This window comes from Sus scrofa, chromosome 3 (assembly GCF_000003025.6).
Source record: "Sus scrofa isolate TJ Tabasco breed Duroc chromosome 3, Sscrofa11.1, whole genome shotgun sequence".
Lineage (NCBI taxonomy): Eukaryota > Metazoa > Chordata > Mammalia > Artiodactyla > Suidae > Sus > Sus scrofa.
In genome coordinates this window covers 38862754-38881200 of record NC_010445.4, presented here as the reverse complement: position 1 = coordinate 38881200, position 18447 = coordinate 38862754, and the positions used below count along the sequence as shown (strand labels likewise).

The window sequence follows — 18447 nt, the reverse complement described above, 5'->3', positions numbered from 1 at the left end:
AGGAAAAAGCACCTGCCAGCCGGGCCAACAGCAGAGCCTCAGTCTGTGTGCATTTCCTTCCCTTTCCCCGGGTCCCCGGGATACGCTGGGGGCCTGACTGCCGTGAAGAAGCAGATGCTCCTGTGGCTGTTGCAGCTCCTTCCAGGAGCCGGGCAGTGGTGGCGGTGATTCCCTTGGTTGATTTGGTGCTTGGCTTCGGAGGTTTATGGTGTAAGCCAGCTGGGCTGTTGGTCTGGTGTTCCAGCCGGATGTCGTCGTCTTCCCTGAGAGGACCCAGAGCACGTGTCCTTTCTTAAGCACAGCCAGCTCTGAGGCTCTGGTCTGCAGAGCTCTTGCCCAGCACCCTCAGCCTTACAGCCCTGGGGCTCGCTCTCCTCCCAAGGTGGACGTGTGGGTTTCTCGCTGGCACTGCATTCATTCATTGAATTGAATGAGTGTTATGTGCCCAGGTCCTCTTCTAAACGAAGGGTGTAGTCGTGGACAAGGCGTCAGAACCACGTCCTCGGAGTTCCCGTCATGGCTCAGGGGTTAATGAATCCAGTTCCATCCCTGGCCTTGCTCAGTGGGTTAAGGATCCGGCGTTGCCGTGAGCTGTGGTGTAGGTTGCAGACGTGGCTCGGATCCCGCGTTGCTGTGGCTCTGGTGTAGGCTGGTGGCTACAGCTCCGACTCGACCCCGAGCCTGGGAATCTCCATATGCTGTGGGAGCAGCCTAAGAAATGGCAAAAAAGACAAAAGAAAAAGAAAAAGAATCATGTCCTCACGGACCTTGTGTCCTAATGGCCAGTAAGAAGGGAGCGGCCATGCTTTTTGGTCCTTGCCGTTTGACAGGGTCATGAGATAGTTTCGAGCAGTGGGTTGTGAGCAGAAATCTCTGGTCTTGGCTCAGGCATTTCTCTGTTGGTGCAGACTCTCTGGTGCTGTCTTTTCTTGCCGCAGTCATGTAAGCACTTATGGAGAGAGGAGCCACCAGGTCAGAACAGGCTGCAGGGCTGGCTGAGCCCCCATATTGGGGAGGGCTTCTGTTCTGGAGAGGCCTGTTTTTTTTTGTTTGTTTGTTTTTTGTTTTGTCCTCTTAGGACCACCTGCAGCATATTGAGGTTCCCAGGCCAGGGGTGGAATTGGAGCTGCAGCTGCCGGCCTACACCGCAGCTCACAGCAACACTGGATTCTTAAGCCCCTATGTGAGGCCAGGGACCAAACCTCTCTCCTCATGGATGCTAGTCAGATTCATTTCCATTGAGCTATGACAGGAACTCCCTGGCCTGTCTTAATAGGGCTGGCTATTCTAGAGCTCAGAAAATTTTTTTTTTTTTTTTTTTTTTTTTTTTGGTAATTCCACCAGGCCTTTGTTCTTAGAAGAGATCTACTTCTTATAGATGCTCCACTGAGCTGATGTAACAGTGATGGAAGCACTTAGGAGCTTACGTGGCTGTAGGTATCAGAAATAAAGAGTGATTGTGTACTCAGGAAAAATCCTGGAGAGGTCAGTTCTTGCAGTGAACAAGGCAACCATCTTTCGCTCTATCTGGTCTTATTCCATTTTCTTTATCTTTTTCACCCTCTGATCCACTCACCCACATGCACAAAACACATGTCTCTTGTTCAGTGGGCTAGGTAGAAGGTAGGATATTTTTTCCATTCTTAATGTGATTGCAGTAGACTTCAAGTAATGATTTGGTACAACTTTTGTCACTGACCTCTACAAACAAATTGCAAAGCATTTGCAAGAAAATAAAATGTGAGGGAACTCCACTGTTCAAGTAGAGTTGATTAACAAGAAAAGGCAAATATTTTATAGTTCAGAAAAATATTTTTTAGAAGGTAGTAGCTTAGTTCCTTAGCTAACATAGTAACATAGTTCCTTAGCTAAAGGTGGTTAAAAAAAGAAAAATTTCCTTCATCTCATAAACATGGCAAGCATTACCCTGCATCAAAGCTATTTATCCTCCTTAAAGGAGCAGCTCAGTAGTTCCCATTGTGGCACAGCGGAAACAAATCCAACTAGGAACCATGAGGTTGCAGGTTCAATCCCTGTCCTCGATCAGTGGGTTAAAGATCCAGTGTGGCTGTGGCTGAGGTGTAGGTCGCAGATACAGCTCGGATCTGGCATTGCTGTAGCTCCAGTGTAGGCCGGTGGCTACAGCTCCAATTGGACCCCTAGCCTGGGAACCTCCATATGCAGCATGTGCAGCCCTAAAAAGGACAAAAAGACAGGAAAAAAAAGAAGCAGAAGCAGCCCGTATTTCCATTGTTATCCTTTAAGAGATGCTTCTAAATGTTCTCCTCTTGGATGTCTCCAGAGCTCCCACATTTTGAAATCCAAGCTTGCACAATCGCACTGTCTTCTGTTCACCTTCCCTCGTGTACCAGTCAGTCATGTCTGCTCTTACCACTTTGAACACTCTACTTACTCCCTTCACAGCACATGTCACAAGATAGAGTTATTTGGCTTATTTACTCAAGTTTTTTCTCCCTCATTAGAATGTAGGCGTTAGGGGCAGAGGCTCTGTCCATCTTCTACAGACTTGAATAATCAGTGTTGAATGCAAGTCTGACATGTTACAAAATAAATAAAAGAATTAATATGTTAAACAGCAAAACTTGCCATAGCCACCTGGACACTAGCTTTGGTCACTCAGAGGCCCCAGGCCCAGCGTTGTCCCTTCTTTGGGTGTTGAGTGCTTAAACAGGTGCATGATGGCCATGAGCCTTGGTCTCATTCTTTACTAGGAGAGCAGAAGGAAAGCACAGAGAATGCTTATGTCATTTGTTGGAATGGCTAAGGCTATCGTTTTATCTACATGAATGTTCTAGTCTGGAACTCATAACTTCACCCTGGAATGGGAAGACTGAACCCCATGGGTACCCCAGGAAAAGCAGCTCCACTCAGGTCGCCTCTCTTCCCAGCACTCACTGCCACCATGTCTGCACTCCATCCCTTGCCAGCAGGCGAACCTGAATGCCTCTCTTCCCATGGACTCTGCCAACACTGAGGCCTGTAAAAGGATGTGGAAGGAACCTTAAAAATCTGGTCCATGATTGGTAGCAAATTGGTATTAACAGAACACCTACCTCTAAATGTCTTAGACACCTAGATCTATTTCGTGAAAAAGTTACTCTATACCCAAAAACTGAGGATAGTGTTTTAGGTAAGTCAGTGTCTTATTAAAGAGGGACTTATGGAGTTCCCGGCGTGGCTCAGTGGTTAACGAATCCAACTAGGAACCATGAGGTTGCGGATTCGGTCTGTGGCCTTGCTCAGTGGGTTAAGGATCCGGCGTTGCCGTGAGCTGTGGTGTAGGTCGCAGATGTGGCTCGGATCCCATGTTGTGGCTCTGGCGTAGGCTGGTGGCTATAGCTCCGATTAGACCTCTAGCCTGGGGACCTCCATATGCCGCAGGATTGGCCCTAGAAAAGACAAAAAAATAAAAATAAAGAGGGACTTAGAGGAAGTTCCCTTCGTGGCTCAGTGGTTAACGAATCCGACTAGGAACCATGAGGTTTCGGGTTCGATCCCTGGCCTCGCTCAGTGGGTTGGGGATTGGCATTGCCATGAGCTGTGGTTTAGGTTGCAGGCACGGCTTGGATCTGTCATTTCTGTGGCTCCCATTGGACCCCTGGCCTGCGACTCTCCATATGACGTGGGTGTGGCCCTAAAAAGCAAAATAAGTAAATAAGTAAAGAGGGTCTTAGAGTGTTTATATTTAAAATTACAAAGTCAATCCTGGTCCACTTAAACCTGTGTTTTTTTTCCAGTGGTGACTCCCATAGTACTACACTCTCCATAGCTGGTTGAATCTGTAGGTGTGGAACTGTGAATACGGAAGAACCACTGGATGAGAAGGAACTATACTGTAGGTTAAGTGGCTATGCAATTATGCATGGATTTTCTAAGGCATGAAGGATGGGAACCCCTAGTCCCTGCATTGTTCAGGGATTCGCTGTCCAGGCCTTCAGTGATTGTCAGCTTTATTTAATCATGAAGGACTCCGATGGTGCATGGGATGGTCATGCCCAGCATCTCTGTCAATGTGGGATACTGTTTTGTGAAACTGTGCTACTTAAACATTTTGCAACTATAGGAACCTTAGAAAATAGATGACTTAGTAGAACAAGTTAAGTACCTTTCTCCCACACCACACAGCCTCTTGGGTGGTGGGATAGGCATCGCCATTAAACATGAGGAAGTTGGGGCCTCAGTTCCCGTGCCTAGATACTGTGATCAGGAGAACCCATACTCCCGCGTGCTTTTTATTTTATTTATTTTATTTTCTTTGTCTCTTTGCCATTTCTTGGGCCGCGTGCTTTTTATTTTATTTATTTTATTTTTTTTTGTCTCTTTGCCATTTCTTGGGCCACTCCCACGGCACATGGAGGTTCCCAGGCTAGGGGTCTAATCGTAGCTGTAGCTGCCAGCCTACACCAGAGCCACAGCAACGGGGATCCCAGCAGCATCTGCGACCTACACCACAGCTTACGGCAACGCTGGATCGTTAACCCACTGAGCACGGGCAGGGATCGAACCGAAACCTCATGGCTCCTAGTCGGATTCGTTAACCACTGCGCCATGACGGGAACTCCAGGGCAGAGATCTTAAGGAAGCTTCTCCCACACTGAGGGCACTGGCAAGGCCTCTACCCGGGGGTGGGGGGTTCTGGTGGGCACTCGAGTGGAGCGTTGTTGAAGCTTTTCCCACGCTGCCCACACTCGAGGGAGCCGGGCCGGCCGGGGAGCTCTGCACAGGGAGCCGTAGGATCGCTTCCCTCCGCGGTGCACTGATGAGGCTTCTCCCCCGAATCGTTGATCTGGTGGACGGCGAGGCTGGAGCGCGGGCCGAAGCTTCTCCCACGACCCCGCCCTGGCGGGGTCTCTGCCCTATGTGGGTCCTCAGGGGGCCGTGAGGCGGCCGTGCTCGCGGAAGCCGTTCCCACACTCACGGCCCTTGCGAGGCGTCTCTCAGGCCTCAGACCAGACGCGAACCTCGGCTGAAGGCTCCGTGGGTTCGCGACATGTGGAAGCTTTTCCCGGTCGGGGCCTGGCTGGTGGTGAGCAGGAGAGCTCTGGGCGCGGTGTCCCCCACGGCAGGGGAGGGCGCGGGGTGCGGGCCTTCTCCCCGGAAGAAGCCTCCATGACTCGTCCTCCCGGGGCGGGGGCTCTGGCCTCGCTCCCCTGGACAACTCGACCTGCCCAGCCTCTTCCTTGGTCAGAGCTTCCAAGACTTCGCTGGACTTGCTCCCCAGAAGCTTGTTCCTTTCTGCTTCCTCTGGATCATCCTATCTCAGATGCTGGTTTGTTTTTTTTTGTTTTTTGTTTTTTTGGCTGCTTTATAATTTTATTTCCTTTGTTATCAGTAATATCAATTACTTTTAGTAAAATCTGTACTATGGATTTCATGGGCAAGTCCATCATGGTGTTTTTTGTCTTTTTTTTTTTTTTTTTTGTCTTTTGTCTTTTTGTTGTTGTTGTTGTTGCTATTTCTTGGGCCGCTCCTGCGGCATATGGAGGTTCCCAGGCTAGGGGTCTAATCGGAGCTAGAGATGCTGGCCTACGCCAGAGCCACAGCAGCACGGATCCAAGCCACGTCTGTGACCTGCACCACAACTCACAGTAACACTGGATCCTTAACCCAGTGAGCGAGGCCAGGGATCAAACCTGAAACCTCATGGTTCCTAGCCAGATTCGTTTCCTCTTCGGTACGATGGGAACTCCACTTGTCAGATTCTTAACCCACTGAGTCACAATAGGAACTCCTTGCCAGATTCCTTGAATCAAAGCTATTGTCCTATGAAGTATGCAATGCCGGCTACACATAGTAGACTTAATCCCTTGACTTCTTCAGGCTGACATTATTAAAACAGTGACAACTGGGAGAACACCAACAACCCCAAATACTCAGATTCTTCTAACTCTGATTTAGTAAATATTTAAGGAATGCCTGTCTTACCCAGGCGATTCAGCCAGACGTTGTAGGCCTTACAAGATGAAAAGAAAGATCCCATCTTCTAGGAAGCATGCTGTGGTGGAACAGCAGAAGATAGAATAAAGGGGACCAAAATTCCACTGGAGGACCTGCCAGTAGTGAATTATGTGACTCGATTACTCTGTGGAGGAGAATTGTAAATGGGACTTATTTCACAGGTTAAAACCTTGATTAAAAGGAAAAACAGGAGTTCTCATAGTAGCTCAGCGGAAACGAATCTGACTAGTATCCATGAGGACGCCGGTTCAATCCCTGGCCTCACTCAGTGGGTTATGGATCTGGCATTGCTGTGGCTGTGGCATAGGCTAGTGTCTACAGCTCCAATTCGACCCGTAGCTTGGGACCCTCCATGTGCCATGGGTGTGGCCCTAAAAACAAAAACAAAAAAAACACAGAATCGTTGTGAGCATACATGGCCAGGAAATAGGTACAAACCCCTCAGGGCCTGTTGATTTTGCCTAGGACAGCACAGCTTTTGTGAAAATTATAAACTGTAATCCCATTAAAGTGGAACCAGGAGTTCCCTCATGGTACAGCAAGTTAAGGATCTGCTTTTGTCGCTGCTGTGGTCAGGGTTCAATCCTTGGCACAAGGACTTCAGCATGATACAGGCCTGGCCTAAAAAATTAAAAAAGTAGGAGTTCCCATCGTGGCGAAGTGGTTAATGAATCCGACTAGGAAGCATGAGGTTGCGGGTTCGATCCCTGGCCTTGCTCAGCGAGTTAAGGATCCGGCGTTGCCGTGAGCCGTGGTGTAGGTCGCAGACGCGGCTCGGATCCCGCGTTGCTGTGGCCCTGGTGTAGCATGGTGGCTACAGCTCCGATCCAACCCCTAGCCTGGGAACCTCCATATGCCGTGGAAGCGGCCCTAGAAAAGGCAAAAATTCAAAAAAAAAAAAAATTTAAAAAGTAAAATAAAATGGTATCTGGGGCTCAAAGGGGGTGACCTCAAGACCGACCAGTAGACATAAATTGCATTAGCAATAGGAAGATAATTTGGCAGTGCCTACAGGGCAGAAAGTTACTCCTTTACTGTCCAACAGGTGGAATAATTTCTCCTGGCCTAGTAATAACCCAGCCAATGAGAGACTGAAAATTCAGACAATAAACGCAACTACACTCTGAAATTGTTTTCCTCTAATAGGCCCTTACAACTCTCCAGGTCCGTTTTTCTTCTTTGTTCTTCATCCTTGCTTATGGTTGCTAAAGTTTGCATACTCCAAATTGCAACGCTTTATTCCCGAAAAAACTCACTTTGCTATAAAATAACTGGCTGTTTTACTGTTTTAGGTCAACACTCGGTATGGAAGGAAGCTGGGAGAACTCGCGCGAGGACAGTTGGGGGCGGGGCCGCTCACCAGACGCGGCTCCCGGTTCCCACGCACCGTCCACCCGCAAAGACGCGGGAACCAAGGACCCGGGACGGCGGATCCAGCTCACAGCCCGGTGGCTCCGCAGGTCTGGAGACGCTGCAGCATCTACCTTTTCCTGCGCCTTGTTCGCGGCCTCTAGGAGGCGGAAGGCTGTGCGGTGCCACTCCCCGGAAGTGCGTAAGTTCTCCTTCCGGTTCAGATGTGTGGCGAAAGGGCTGCCGCCACGGTCCCTGAGCAGCTTGGAGCTGGCGGGTCCGGCCTAGGCTGCCTAGTGGTGCCGGGCCTGCCCCGCCCCCCGAGCCCTCGGACTAAGCTCGGCGGCCTCTGAGGGGCGCCGGGCGGAGAACTGTCCTTACGACAGTGGCCGGAAGGTCGGCATTTTGCGGCGGAGCCCGAAAAAGAGAGAGCGGCCTCCGCGAAGCCAGGCCGTCCGAGGTAACCGAGAAGCGGCTTCCCCTTCGACGCCGGGGGCGCTTGCGGGCGGCCGGGCCGTGTCGGGCGAAGTCCGCCGTCAGGCTCCGGAGGCGGCTCTTTCCTCCCTTGGCGCGTTTGGCGCCCAGGGCCGCGCGCGGTGGGACCCCGCACAGACACGCCCGCGGGCGCCGTGCTCCCGGGCGCGCCGTGGCGGTCCCGGCCCGGGCGGTAGGGACCACGTTGCCGCCTCTGCCGGCGTTTGTTCTGCTGCCTGACGGTGCCGCGGGAGGACTGGGCAGTCCAGCCTCGGAGAGATGGGCTTCTGCTGGTGCGGGAGCGTGGGAATTGTCCCCGCGCCTCCCGAGCCGGGTGGGCAGCGAGGAGCCAGACGTTTGTGAATCCGTCTCGATCCGCGGTCTCAATGCCTTTTGAAGGAATGTAATCACGACCGATTCATACTCGCTCCTCTTGTTGCCACTTGATATTTGGATAAACATTTTGTGAAGAGTTATCAGCTGTAATTTATTCTCGGTCAATTAAAAAGAAATTTAGAATACAAATATAAGTTTTCTGCTCAGCTCTTAATGTGTTTTGTAAGGAGGGGCCAAGATGAGTGTTGACCATCTAGTTACTTAATTGGGAGATGCTTTTTGAGAAGAAAAAGGACCAATGAGTCCTAATTACTGTCCTTCCACTCTGATTTCACTGTATGATAGACAGGAGCACCTGAAATGTTCCAGGAAATGAAGGCTTCCATCTTCTCAAGAGGGTGAATGGTCATGGACATTGTACCCCGGGCCTCCGTTAAACGCAGAGGACTAGGGCAACATGTTGTAATTTATGAGAAACTCAGATGAATCTCCTAACCTTTCCTTGACTTGGAGAGGATCAGATAGGAAGTGCATCAGTTAAAACTTTGGATAATACCCCACACTCCTTGGAGCCACTGGGTACTAATTTTCTCACCCATAAACCTTTTCTGAATATTTTTTTGAAAGGCGAAGTATTTATTGGTTATGCTGTATTTAGTTGAATAATGGAAGGAAAAGGAGAGAAACAAGGGACTGGAAGTTGGTTTTTTTTGTTTTGTTTTGTTTAAGGGCAGTTCCTGTGGCATATGGAAGCTCTGAAGCTAGGGGTCAAATCAAAGCTGCAGCTATTGGCCTACACCACAGGAACGCAGGGTCCCAGCCTTGTCTGCAGCCTTTGTCACGACAACACCCTGATCCTTAACTCACAGAGCAGGGCCAGGGATCAAACCCAAGTCCTCATGGATACTAGTCAGGTTTGTTACTACTGCTGAGCCAAGACAGGAACTCCTGGAAGTTGATTTTTAAAGTTCACTTTTCTCTCATGATAAATAGTAAAGTTCATGAGACTTTTTCTTTTTTCTCTTTTTATTTTTTACGGCTGCATCTCTGGCATATGGAAGTTCCCAGGCTAGGGGTGAAATTGGAGCTACATGAAGTTCCCATCGTGGCGCAGTGGTTAACGAATCCGACCAGGAACCATGAGGTTGCAGGTTCGATCCCTGGCCTCACTCAGTGGGTTAGGGATCAGTGCTGCTGTGGCTGAGGTGTAGGCTGGCTGCTACAGTTCCGATTAGACCCCTAGCCTTGGAACCTCCATATGCCGGAAGTGCGACCCTAGAAAAGACGAAAAGACAAAAAAAGAATAAAAGAAATTGGAACTGCAGCTGCCAGACTGCACCCCAGCAACACCTGACCTGAGCCGCACCTGTGACCTGTGCATTAGACTGTGGTAACACTGGCTCCTTAAGCCACTGAGTAAGGTCAGGCATCAAACCTGCATCCTCATGGAGGCCATGTTGGATTCTTAACTTGGTGAGCCACAGCAGGAACTCTTCATGTTGATTTTTCTATTGACATGTACTTTCTTCTAACCTTAATGACTTTAGAAAGAAGACCCTTTAATTGATTTTGTTCCAGACCCAACTGGCTCTCCGTTGTCAAGAGTTGTGCTGTTGCGGCCTCCAACTCAGGAGCATAGTCATTCCTAGAAAAGAATGATGACTGTAGATCTGAAACTGGGTAAGTACTGGGATCTTTAGATCAGGGCTCTGTGGGAGAACAGGGGACCTGTGACAGCGAGCTCCAGTCAGCATAGGAAATAGGCCCCACAGCCAGCCAGTCTTACCAGCACCTCGGGAGCTTCTTTTGTGATGAAGCAGCTGGACCTTCGATGTTAGTGACCAGCTTCAGGAATTATGCCCTCTGTGGCTGAGACACCTGGATAAAGAAGCACCATCTACAGAGCATCGAGGAGGCTGTGGTCCTGGTGGAACGCTTGCAGGGGGACTCTAGTCAAAGGCAGAATGGGGTGAGAAGAAAGGTTCCTGATGTGTACCATGAGATGAGGTGAAGGAGGGTATGTGGGGCCTGGGGCCGTTAATTGAGAAAGAAGATGAGCTAGGTGGCCTTTGTGTTGTTCCTTCAGGTAAAGCAGCTACAGCAGGAGCTGAAAGCACAGCCCCGCAGCCACCGTCAGTCCCCAGGTTTCAGAGATCCTGGCAGAGACTCCCCAGGCCTTCGGGGAGGAGTGGCCTTTTGTTCTCTTGGCAGCGAGGGTGTGTGGAGGGTAACGCCCCTGGCCTGACTTGGTCAAGGAGGAGGTGGGCCTCGGGTTCTCAGAAACAGACAGAAGGCACCAAGGAGGGGCGAGAAGGGGGCAGAGCCGAGAAAGGAGGGCCCCTTAGAGACCAAAGGAGAGTGAGGACGGTAAAGAGAAGGAGAAACCGACCACCAGGGCCAGGGCCAGACCGAGCCGGTGAGGAAGTGAGAAAGCGGTGAGGAAGTGAGAAAGCGGAATGCAGACAGACTCGTAAATGGGAAGATCTGGAGCCCAGCAGAGCAGCTGAGAGGAGAAAGGCCCCGAGGGATGGCGTCCCCCGTGCCCTGCGTCCATGGTGGATCCCGGGCTCTGCTCTGAAGGTTGCAGGGCGTGCCCTTGGGCAGATGGCAGCACGCCCACTGGCCTCAGGCCTGCGGCGAATGCGAATGCCCGTGCGGGGCGGGGGACGGGTTTTGTGTCAGCATCATGTGGGGGAGGTTTGATCCCCCCTTGTCCTCCGCTTCCTCCCCACTTTGTGGGAGCCCCTTCCCTGGCCACGTGGAGAAGCTGGTTGACAGGACAAGGCGTAAATGCATGTGTGTCATCCTTTGAGGAAACAGGAAACAAGACCAGGATCCGAGTTGAGAGAGAAAGTGTGTGAAGGCAGCCTGTGGTCTGAGGTGGGCTGTGTGCAGGGGGTGGGGGTGCTGCCAGGGAGGGCTGGCGTGGGCCCAGCTTGGTTCCTCTTAGCCCAGTTTGCTGGACGCTGCGGGTAGGTCTTTGTGGGAAACGGGCGGCCCGGGATCTCTGTGTCTTTTTGTTACTCCCTTGAGTGTCTTCCGCTTCCCACGGTCTGGACTGTGTGCTTTTTCCTCCCTCTCGCCCCCGTCCCCACGCCCAGGGTACGTTCCGGGGCTGATGAGAGCGGGACTTATTTCTAGGTTGCAGTCCATGAGCTGGCAGAGGCGGCCATGCTCTTGGGAGAAACAGCAGAGGCCTCGGGCTTCAGGCCGAAGCCAGCAGAGTCCCAGCCAGTGGGAATGTCCCCGGAGGAAGAATTTGGGGGTGTACAGCAGGGCCTACAGGAACCGCTGAGCGGGAGCAGGCCCACAGAGACGGAGCCCGTGTGTGAGAGTGGTAAGCAGCGTCCTGTCCTTTTCCTTCTCCTGGGTCTGCGGCAGGAATTTGTTAAAGCAGGATGTCATGAGCAGTTTTTGGCCTGCCATGTGGATCTACAAATGTAGCCCCATTAGCCATTAGGATGCCTCCCACGTGGTGGTAGAATAGACAAGGTGTGGGGGTTGACTGAAGGTACAAAAATCTCCAAGCCGAAAAACCTCATAAGAACAGCAAGAACTCAGGTTTTTTCTTTTTTTGGGGGGGCGTGCTGATAGGTTACAGAAGTTCCCAGGCCAGGGAATGCACCACAGCGGCGACCCAAGCCATTCTGGTGACAGTAATGGATCCTTAACCTGCTGCATCGCAAGATAACCTTAGGAACTCAGTTTTTCACAGAATTTAGAGAGGGTCATGCCTACTTCATGCTCATAGTAAAACATAGTAGGAATTGCAATCAGAAATGGCTTGTCAGTGGCAGAATGAAATAGAACTGTGTACCAGGAAAAAAATTAAGAATGCTAAAAAAACCAAAACAAAACACTACATCTCTTACTGTATTCGGGAATCCATGAATATTTTATTTTCAGTTTATATCATGAGAGGAAAATAAAGTGTTTTTCCTTTTAGCAGTTTTGCTCATGAAAACTAGGGAACCTGTTTTAGAGGCTGTTGGGTACTTGATTTTTATTTACAATGAGAGGGCCTTAGTTAGGCACCAGACTCTAAAGGTGTCCCACTGATATTGAAGGAATCGGGATCTTCTATTTTAATTTGTTATATATTTTTATTTTTTTGCTTTTTAGGGCCATCCTTGAGGCATATGGAGGTTCCCAGGGGTCTAATCAGAGCTACAGCTGCCGGCCTACACCGCAGCTATAGCAACGCAGGATCCAAGACATGTCTGTGACGTACACCACAGCTCACGGCAACGCCAGATTCCTAACCCACTGAGTGAGGCCAGGGATAGAACCTGAAACCTAATGGCTCCTAGTCAGATTCGTTTCCACTGTGCCACAGTGGGAATTCCAGGATCTTCTATACTTTAGAAATGAGTCTCAGCAGATTTCCTGTTGTGGCTCACTGGAAGCAAATCTGACTAGGGATCATGAGGTTGCATGTTCGATCCTGGCTGTGCTCAGTGGGTTAAGGATTCTGCGTGGCTGTGGCTGTGGCTGTGGCTGTGGCCGGCAGCTGTAGCTCTGATTAGACCCCTAGCCTGGAAACCTCCGTATGCTGCTGGTGCGGCCCTAAGAAGCAAAAAAAGAAAAAAAAAGTGTCTTGTAAGTTCAGAGGCAGAGGTGAGACATTGTGTCTGGCTCTCTCACCCACAGCTGTGCCTGCTCACCAGAATCTAGCCTTTCCTGTAGTGTCAAACACCAAAGACTGGACAGTGACACCTGAGCTCATCTTGCCTGAGGCCCAGGTGAGCTGTGCTTCCAGCTTAGGACTGTGTTTCCGTGCTGCCTGTGACCCACACTGCCCAGTAGGTGCCCAGAGCTATGTTAAAACCACATGATCTTCTTGGGAAACGGGGCACCTCCCAGCCTGTTGCTGTTCCATTGCCTTGTTCTTATCTCCCTCCTCACTTTCGAAAAACAATATGCTTCAGTACTGGTCTAACACATAATTTATGGGCCAGATGGTCGGGCTGCCTTTGAAGTGGCAAGTACTGAGCTAATGCCTGTTCTCTTCTTTAGAGCTTGTTGACATTTGAAGAAGTAGCCATATATTTTTCCCAGGAGGAATGGGAGCTACTAGATCCCACTCAGAAGGCCCTCTACAATGATGTAATGCATGAAAACTATGAGACTGTCATCTCTCTAGGTAAAGATTCTCCCCTTCCCTTTGCATGGGAGTCGAGTGATGTGTCATGTTCCTGGCTTACTCTTACCTGTGTGAGAGAGTCTGTTCCAGTAGCTCATTAGTTCTGAAATAGTTGGTTTAGCATGGAAAAGATGTATCCAGGGTACCTGGGACTTTTTACAAAGTGTACATGCTCCTTCCTTAATCTCAAGGTTTTTTTTCCCTTCCTCTAATCTGCTTTGCTCTTCTCTTCCCAATTTTCTGAAAGGGCACCACTGTTCACATACTGTTTCAGGCCAGAAAATCTGGATCATCCTTTACTGTACTCCCCACTTCTTTTTTTTTTTTTTTTTTTTTTTTGTCTTTTTGCCTGTTCTAGGGCCGCTCCCGCAGCATATGGAGGTTCCCAGCTAGGGGTCGAATTGGAGCTGTAGCCGCTGGCCTACACCAGAGCCACAGCAACATGGGATCCGAGCCTCATCTGCGACCTACACCACAGCTCACGGCAATGCCGGATCCTTAACCCACTGACCAAGGCCAGGGATCCAACCCGCAACTTCATGGTTCCTAGTCGGATTCGTTAACCACTGCACCACGACGGGAACTCCTGTACTCCCCACTTCTAACCCAGCACTAGTCCTCTTGGCTGCACCTTCACTGTGTAGCCTGAGTCCTACCACGTCTCAGCTTCCTGTACTTTAGCATCATGCTGCAAAGCAGCGCTGCCTCTATCAAGGTCCACCTTGGTATTTTCTACCTGGCACCGTTGTTAACACTGCTGCCCTCCTGCAGTCTGCTTTTCACACAGCAGCCAGACTGTTTTAAAAACTCGATCAGGAGTTCTCTTCTGGCGCAGTGGGTTAAAGATCCTGTGTTGTCACTGAAGTGTCTCAGTTTACTGTTGTGGCATGAGTTCACTTCCTGGCCCAGGAACTTCCGCATGCCTTGGGTGTGGGCAGAAAAAAACAACAAAACAAAAACCTGATCAGATCACGACATTTTCCTGCTTCAAAATCTTATGAGGAGTTCCCGTTGTGGCTCAGCTGTTAGCGAACCTGACTAGCATCCATGAAGACCCAGGTTTGATCTGTGGCCTTGCTCAGTGGGTTAAGGATCCGGCGTTGCCATGAGCTGCAGTGTAGGTCTAAGATGTAGCTTGGATCCCAAGTTGTTGTGGCTGTGGCGTAGGCAGGCAGGTGCAGTTTTGATTAGACCCCTAGCCTGGGAACCTCCATATGCTGCGGGTGCAGCCCTAAAAAGACAAAAAGACAAACAAAAACAAAAAAACCCCCAAACCTTGTGATGACTTCTCATCACGTTCAAGGTAAAAATCCAAATTCCTTCCCAAGGCTCCCAGGACCCTCAGATCTGGCCCCTCCTCATCTCCCTGCAGGTGTCTCCTGCCACTCGTGCCCTTGCTCTGTCCCCTTTATTCACACTGGTCATCTTGCTGTTTCATAAACTCGATACACACATGTCTTCTTTCCCCCTCCCCATGCCTCACACATTTCTGCCACATGGCCAAGTCCTCACATTAGAGTCCCGCTCAAATATCACTTCTCAAAGAGGCTTTTCACACAGCCTTATCTAAAATAGCCTCACACAAGCAGAATCTTAAATGCTCTCTGGCCCTGCTTTAGTTGTCTTCAAACCATCGATCACTTCCTGACATTTTGTTTGTTGTTGATTGATGTTTGGTTCTCTCACTCTGCACCAGAAGATAAGCTCCCAACCCACTGACCTTTGGTTCTCTCACTCTGCACCAGAAGATAAACTCCCAACACACTGACCTTCACATTGGCCCCCCTAGATCAGGGGACTTGGCTTGTTCACCACTGTATCCCTAGCACATCGAGAGAGCCATGCACCCAGTAGCCTCTCAGTGCAGATTTATTGAATGACCGAGTGGTGACTATTTCCATCCTTGGCAATATGACTTAGAGAAAGTCCACAAAGCAATTCTGGTCTGTGTCTTCCAGCTGAATGTGAACCAGTGAGCTATGGGAGTGGTAGAAATCCCTCCTAGTCCAGTGTCTGGTGCCTGAGAGCTCAACTGAAAGCCAAACTCAAAATTGCTGTAATACAACAGGATTCACTTGCGCATGTGAGGCCCAACCCACTGACCTTCACATTGGCCCCCCTAGATCTGGTCTTGGCCAGTACGAGTCCTCCTAGAGACCTAGAAGGAGCAGCGTGTACTTTCTGCTGCCTCTGGGATTTGGTTGCACTTAGTAGCATAGAGGGGATTCTTGGTAGCAGGCGATGGGGAAGTTGCACTGGATTCCCATACTCTATCCTTTTCATTTGTCCAGCTTAGGTGTATTTCTCAGTCTCTTCTTTGCATGTCTGCTCACAAATGCAGTGTAATGGAAACTTAATAGTGGGTATGAAAGTGTCCATTTAATCATTCACAGTAGCAGACTTGTTAAAGTGTCCTTTGCTCTTCTTGAAGTAGTCTGGAGTTAATTAACTCTGTTTAGTTCCAATCCTTGACCTCAGTTTTTTATTTCACAGCATTGTTTGTGTTCCCCAAACCTAAAGTGATCTCCTGCTTAGAGCGTGAGGAAGTGCCGTGGATTCAAGGGTCCCCACAGTTCAAGGACGATAGCAGAGATGTGCTTCCAGGTAAGTATACCGTAAGAGGAGTGCCGAAAGAGGAGAAATTTTCCTTGGTACGAACCTTTCCAAAAGGCTAACATTTTAAGATTCTCTTTCCCTATTGTTGTTGTTGTTTTTAGTCTTTTGTCTTTATAGGGCCGCAACTGTGGCATATGGAGGTTCCCAGGTTAAGGGTCTAATCAGAGCTGTTGCTGCTGGCGAAAGCCACAGCCACAGCAAGGCCAGATCTGAGCCACATCTGTGATCTACACCACAGCTCATGGCAACCCTGGATCCTTAACCCACTGAGTGAGGCCAGGGATCGAACCTGCAACCTCATGGTTTCTAGTCAGATTTGTTTCCGCTGAGCCGTGACAGGAACTCCCCTATTGTTTTTGTTTTTGTTTTTTTTTGCTTTTTAGAGCATATGGAAGTTCCCAGGCTAGGTGTCAAATTGGAGCTATAGCTGCCGGCCTATACCACCGCCACAGCAATGTGGGATCTGAGCCATGTCTGCAACCTACACCATAGCTCAAGGCAGTGCTCCCCTATTGTTTTTTAAATCAGTGAATATTGCCCTTTTTTTTTCCCCCTGCACGTGTGGTTTTGTTTCTTTGACATATATTTAGCTGTTTCTTATGTTTATCCCAACAGAGATAATGCTGAAAAATGACCCTGAAGATCATCAAGCTATGTATCTTTCTGACTTAGAAATACAAGCACCAGGAAATGCAGTATCAAAAAAAGCTAGAGCAGATGTTCCCCAGAAAACAGCGGGCAGAGAAACTCATGGTGATGTACATAGGTTGGGGAAATGGCACCAAGATTTTCCAGTGAAGGAAGGAAAGAATCTCTCAAACTGGTGGGAAGAAGAGCTGCTGAAACTTATGGAGCTTCACAAGAAGGAACGTGCAGGGGAGAAGCCTTTTAAATGCCAGGAATGTGGGAAAAGCTTCAGAGTTAGCTCTGACCTTATTAAACACCAAAGAATTCACACCGAAGAAAAACCGTATAAATGTCAGCAGTGTGATAAGAGGTTTAGGTGGAGGTCAGATCTTAATAAGCACCTAACAACACACCAAGGAATAAAACCATATAAGTGCTCATGGTGTGGGAAAAGCTTCAGTCAAAATTCACATCTCCACACACACCAGAGAACTCACACTGGAGAGAAGCCCTTTACATGTCACGAATGTGGGAAGAAATTTAGTCAGAATTCGCACCTTATTAAACACCGGAGGACCCACCTGTAGCCCTGCAGGAGGAGCTTCATTGTGTTCTCAGGACTTCTTCGATGGCAGAAACTTTGACAGCAGTGAAGGACGCATGACCAGTGGCCTGAGACTGAATAGATAATGAAACAGTTGACACTAAAGTTATGAAAAACACAAAGTTACAAAGCATGAAGAATTTACACCAGTGGGAAATTTGGTGATAGAAGCATGTTTCACAAAAAAGAATCAGGGTTGACTGTGGCGGGGAAAGGTTAGTAGTTATACTACTTCATGTTTCTACTTAAAGCTTTCAGGGAATTCCCTTTAGTTTAAAAAAATATATATTCTAAGAATGTTCTGAGTAGGGAAAAAGCTGTTTGAAGATCATACCTGGCAATGTAGCAAAATCTGCTTTGGGTGGATGCAGTCTTTTTTTTTTTTTTTTTTGGCTTTTTGGCTTTTTGGCTTTTCTAGGGCCATACCCGTGGCATATGGAGGTTCCCAGGCCAGGGTCTAATCGGAGCTGTAGCTGCCGTCCGATGCCACAGCCCCAGCAATGCCAGATCCATACCACATCTGCGACCTACACCACAGCTCACGGCAATGCCAGATCCTCAACCCACTGAGCAAGGCCAGGGATCAAACCTGCAACCTCATGGTTCCTAGTCAGATTCGCTAACCACTGAGCCACAACGGGAACTACTGTTTTTGTTTTTGTTTTTGTTTTTGGTTTTTTTTTTTTTTTTGGTGGATGCAGTCATAAATCCTTATGTCTTCCTTGGTCACAGAGGTAAACACTTGATTTGCATTGATCTCCCCAGCCTCTCTTAACTGCATGTGATGGGAACATTTGCAGCATGGTCTTGCACAGCAAAAAAGCAGTAATAATGTATCTTTAATTAATACCAGGTAGCCAGCTTACCACTTTTACTGGTCTCGTGGGGCAGAAATGAATTCTATAATATAAAGTTTTTCAAAAGCAAATTGCAATTTCTAATTCTGTTTTGTCCTTGGACAGTAGTCCCAAATTTGACATCATTTGAGCTTTTTGAATATTTTAGTGACTGTACTTCTTGAATCCTATTAGCACAAGTTTAACTGTGATGAAATCCTGTTTACTTCACGGTGGAGACTGCCAGGTGCACTTACAATGCACTATCTTATGCCTCAGTGGTGGTGTTTCAAAGAAGGAGTGGCCTCTAATGTGCACATGGGTTAGAATTTTTAGACTTGGGGTGTATATTACATGTGAAGAAGAATTTTTGCAGTCAAACAAACTAGACTACTTACCTCAAAATGCCAATATGACAATTCAGCCATAAAAGTGAGCACTTTTCTGAGACCTCAGTGGAAATTAATGGGAATTCAAAATCA

The 18447-nt window shown here is 48.8% G+C and overlaps 2 protein-coding genes across 2 annotated transcripts in view; both read left to right on the top strand.

The window, feature by feature from the left end:
* LOC100517149 (zinc finger protein 75A) overlaps positions 1-13203 on the top strand; it is a 25681-nt gene extending 12478 nt beyond the window's left edge. Inside the window, exon 8 of the mRNA XM_021088107.1 lies at positions 13156-13203. Coding sequence (XP_020943766.1) covers positions 13156-13172 — 17 coding nt within the window. The 3' untranslated portion in view covers positions 13173-13203. The remainder of the gene's footprint in view (positions 1-13155) is intronic.
* LOC110260093 (zinc finger protein 75A-like) lies at positions 9831-18447 on the top strand. Its single transcript, XM_021088112.1, has 6 exons — positions 9831-10108; positions 11281-11476; positions 12790-12881; positions 13156-13282; positions 15776-15886; positions 16514-18447. Exons 2-6 carry the CDS (start codon positions 11311-11313, stop codon positions 17110-17112), a joined length of 1095 nt encoding a protein of 364 aa, XP_020943771.1. The 5' UTR covers positions 9831-10108; positions 11281-11310; the 3' UTR covers positions 17113-18447.